Genomic DNA, 4,816 nt, shown 5'->3' with positions numbered 1-4,816 from the left:
AATCCACGTGTGCACCAACTTTTGAAGGACATAATATATATATCTAGAATAGAAGACCAAGTCGTTTTCTTCTTTAGCCTTCCTAGAAATTACAGAGTTAGAGAGAGAGACTAAAAGATTGTAGTGAGAGAAACAATTTGTTCTCAAGAGAGATTGAGGGGAATTTTTCAGTGTTCTGGGTATTGAGAGAATCTGGGTATGTTGGGATTTACTCACTGGGTATTCTTTCTGGGAAACACTGAGATTTGTCTTTGTAATTGTTTCGAAGCTTGAGTCTGTGAGTTCTATAATTGAGAGTTCTTCAGGGTGTATTCATTCTTCAATCTAGTGGGTCGAGTTCTTGTGAAGGAGCTCGCGAGGACGTAGGATAGTTTTTATCCGAACCTCGATAAAACTTTTGTGTTCTTGATTTGAGTTTTTCTGGTTCAATTCTGAATCTTGTGTTAGAATCACTCTAACAGAGGATTTTAAAGCCAAAATTCGGTGTTAGAAGTCCATAGGTACGAAAATAACATCTAAGATAGAGAACTTACTATAACCCAGATGACGAAAGCGACCTCATAAGCATTCTAAAGAAATATCAAATAAAACGCTATTAGTTATACTAATAATGTTACAATATTTACTTAATTTTCTTAAATGGAGAAAGGACAATATATTTACCACAAAGAGAATGTAGTGAATAAGCGTTAAGACGAATTTTGGCTTTCCAAACCAAAAGAGATCATCATTTGGTTTGACAAGAGGGGTTCCAATTATGACATTGTTTTGGTCTTTTATTTGAAGAGCCATTCTTGCCACAATTACTCCAAGTTTGCTTCCAATGGCCAGAGAAATCTAAACAATGAAAGTTCAAAAGCAATTTAGTGTGGAAATAAAAGGAAATTTTAAGGTCATTTAAAAAAAAAAAAAAAAAAAAAAAAAGGAAATTTTAAGGCAGCTAATAATCAACTCACGGAAAGGAAACCAAAGGAAGATTTTTTTTTTTTTTTTTTTTGAGTTTAAGAAACAGATCACGGGCATTTAAAAAAAAAAAAAAAAAAAAAAAAAAAAGGAAATTTTAAGGCACAAAACTTTACTAGCTAGACCACAATTACTTACCAACAATGGAACGAAGGACAGCCAGCTATAGACATACCAATCTGAAAATTAACTCAAAACAAATCCCATCAAAATTAATCTTCTAAGAAATATATATATATATATATGTATATATTTGAAACAAGTAAAAAATACCAAATAAAAATCTTCCTCACCGTGCACGTCCACTAGCAATAGGATAACAACTAGGAACCACATCAGAGGGCTGTTGAACAATTAAACATCAGATAAACTTATTTATATTATAATTACTTAATTAGTAGGGACTAGTAATCAATTCTATTGAAAAATATATATTTGATAAGAAAAATGTTTGGGAGCACCCTGGTATTAAGCACGATAACTTATGGAAATAACATCATAACTTGTGGAAAGTGGTAAATAAAAAAATTTGCAGTAAAAAATCTTTTATTGGTATTTATTTTAAATATTTTAAAATCTGCTATTTACTTAATTTAGTTTCATAATGATTGTTATAACTTATAGACATGGTTTTTATGGCCTCGTACGTGTGCAAAGCAAAATATGATTTAATTAGTGCTAATAAGAACATGCATTATGAAGAATAAACAACCTGACGCCAACCACAACACTGAAATCCTCCTCTAAGGATCTTTGTATGTATTGTTGGAAATTGAAGCTGTTATGCCTGCCTGAAAAGTGCGCCTGAAAATTTAATTAAGCAATTAATTAAGCAGTTTTAGTTCCAACAAAAATTGTATATCAATACTAATTAATTAGATACTTCCTTTAATTAATTTCAGGTTAAGTTTGTTATACCGCAATGAAACCGTGCCTCAAGGTGAGATAATCAACTTTTGCTACTGATTTGTAGAACTGCCTGAAGAAACTTTTCTGCTCAAATAAAAAAAAACAAAATAAAATAAAATATATCTTGTCTGTAATGTTTTCTTCATGCATGAAATAAATAAATAAATAAATAAATAAGAAAAACTACAAGCTTTTTTTTTAAAAAAAAAAGTGATGAATGAACCCACAATCCACAAATGAACTACTGTTTCTGTGAAATTGTTCATGTGCCGTCTTCCAAACGTTGTTTGCCTTGTAAATCTGAATCTATTTGGATCTGCGAAACCAAAAATTAAAAAAAAAAAGTTTAAAAAGAAGGAAATAGAGAAGGAAAAAAAAATTTTGAATTCTAGCTAATCTGATATGAACATCAAACAGTATATATCAAACATGGCCCATATTTCTGATTCCAAAAGTCAAAGTATTGTGAACCAGTTGAAAATTGTGGTCCTTCAATATAGGTTGCTTGTCCCAGTTTTCCAATACCAATTAATGCAACAAAAGTAGTCTCCAATCTACATTGACAATTTAATAATAGTTTGTTATACTCTCTAATTCAATAACTTTTTCAATATGATTTCTTCAAACTAATAATTAATAATAGGGAAAATTTCATATTATTATCCCATGTTTTAAAATAATTATCTTTTAATACTGTGTTTTTAGTAATTTTAAATTGGTACTTCGACGTTTTAAAAAATCATTTTTAGCACTTTAAGGTTATTTTTTAGAATATAAAATGTTAAAGTTACTCTTCTCATTAATTAACCAAAAAATTAATAATAAATTTAGAAAAATTCTAAAAATATTTTAAACATTTAAAAATAAAAAATAAAAATAATGCTTTAAATTAAAAATAATTTTTTAGAATCTTTTCTAATTTTATTAGGTTTTAGTAAAGTAATGAGAATAGTAAATTAGATATTTTATATCTTTTAAGATGATCTCAAGGTACTAAAAATGATTTTCTAAAATATTAAAATATAAATTTAAAATTACTAAAAATACATAATACTAAAAGATAATTATACTAAAACATAGAGCGTTAATATAAAATTTTCCCTTAAGAATAATAACACTAATAATAGTAAGAGCACCCCAATTAAGACTCATATTAATTGCATCTAAAATATCTAGAGCGTTCATACACCTTACGTCAAACTTAGGGATATCGTCTTCCAAAGACCCTTTTCTTTTTTGAACAATTAATCAATTATAAGAAAAGGAAAAAAAAAAAAAAAGATTACTTTTTGGCCTTCAGAAAAATCCCAGTCCCTTTTCCTTTTTTTTTAAAAAAAATTTTTAATTTTGATTTTTTCTGCATCCCGTTTGAGTGGTTGACACGGCTTAAGTTGATTTAATATTTGCTGAGAACTAAAAGGAAACTGCCACATTTCTAACGGTGAAGAAAACAAAATTTAAAACCTTAAGCCTACAATTAAGGTATTATTAGATAATATATTATATATAATTATAAATAACTCACCATTGGCAACTATGTATTCTGTTGTTTGTGTCTCTTTCTCCCAAACTTTCCAGCGCCTCATCTACGCAAATGAAATAGAAATTGAAGGAAAAAAAAAAAAACAATTTTAAAGGTGACCACAAACGTATTAATGATAACATTATGAATAATCCACGTTTCCTTCCCAAGTTTGAATCGCAATTCAACCTTTTTATTATAATTTTTTTTATAAAAATTTAAATTTCGGTTCAAATTTTCAACAATAACTCAGGAAAAAGAACTCCGAACCCATATACATAAAGATTCAAACTAATATTCATTGAAGCACATTACTTACCTTAGCCCTGCCCAAACCCATTGTTAGAGTGCTATAAACAATTTGCATCAACGCCAACACAAAGATAAAAATATGAAGCTGATGAATCCCATCTTCAGATATTAGTGCAACTTTTCCCTGCAAAATTTCATCTCAAATAAAATTAACCCAAAATATCAAGCATGCCCATTTAAATATTTTCATTTTTTTCCCTCTAATTTAAAAAAAAAAAAAAAAAAATTTAAGAAACTTACTTTGGCAGTGCAAGAATCACCATCTTCAGTACTATCCTCCTCCTCGGCCAGTAATTGCCTGATCGTGTGTGAAAATTTCTTAACAAAATGATTGAGTTCGGCTGAATCTGAATTAGCATCTTGTTTGCGACATGGAAGCATAGTATCTCCCGCGCTGGTAGGTATGCAAATTTTGGCTATGTATTCTTGTGTTACCGTCAGAAAAAGTGATATAAATCCTAAAAGCATCAACTCTGAGACCAAAATAATAATAATCTTTAAAAGGATCAATTTATGAAGTATATAGATATACCAGCAAAAAAAAAAAAGTAAAAAAAAAATATATATATAAAAAAAAAGGAATATGAACAACATTATACCTGATTTTAGCTTCTCAAGTGCACCAAACAAAGCAGTTTTGTTGCGCTTCTTGAACCACTGCAAACAAATTAGCATGCATAAAAAATAAAAAATAAAAAAAAAAATTAACAAATTATAACAAACCCATGAAGAAGAATATATAAGAGGTAGCTTATACGTTGGCAAGGAGATGAATTGAGTGCTCCATGGTAATAGAGATGGAGATGATGATGAAGCAAACTACGGCGACGGCCCACGTCGGAGTATGCTCGAGAGACCGAACCGAATCATCTCCGGCCGCCATGGAATTAATTAGCCTTTTTTTTATGATATCTCAGCTCTATTGTTTTCAAATTTCTTCACTTGGAAAATTCCATGGATTTTGTTGCTTTATATCATAAACTTCTTGATGAAACGAGACGGGAGAGACTAGAGCCCATGACTTTTTATAGCCTCCAATTCGTCAATTTCTTTCGTTCATACATCATTTTCTTTCGTTCTTGTATTCACACTAGTACTTTTTCGTAACCC

At 29.4% G+C, this 4,816-nt stretch overlaps 1 protein-coding gene across 1 annotated transcript; it reads right to left on the bottom strand.

Annotated features, from left to right (window-relative positions):
• Positions 1 to 365: 365 nt before the first annotated feature.
• On the bottom strand, positions 366 to 4,606 carry LOC21407158 (MLO-like protein 3). The gene is made up of 12 exons (XM_024172955.1): positions 4,464 to 4,606; positions 4,306 to 4,363; positions 3,947 to 4,179; positions 3,714 to 3,830; positions 3,398 to 3,458; positions 2,100 to 2,188; positions 1,882 to 1,956; positions 1,676 to 1,767; positions 1,257 to 1,306; positions 1,102 to 1,142; positions 664 to 837; positions 366 to 569 (listed from the first exon to the last, which is right to left on the bottom strand). The coding sequence occupies exons 1-12, from the start codon at positions 4,587 to 4,589 to the stop codon at positions 516 to 518; spliced, it is 1,170 nt and encodes a 389-aa protein (XP_024028723.1). The 5' UTR covers positions 4,590 to 4,606; the 3' UTR covers positions 366 to 515.
• Between the last annotated feature and the right edge of the window lie 210 nt (positions 4,607 to 4,816).

This window comes from Morus notabilis, unplaced genomic scaffold (assembly GCF_000414095.1).
Source record: "Morus notabilis unplaced genomic scaffold, ASM41409v2 Scaffold342, whole genome shotgun sequence".
Lineage (NCBI taxonomy): Eukaryota > Viridiplantae > Streptophyta > Magnoliopsida > Rosales > Moraceae > Morus > Morus notabilis.
The sequence above is the reverse complement of the archived record's forward strand: the minus strand, read 5'-3'. Positions and strand labels throughout refer to the sequence as shown.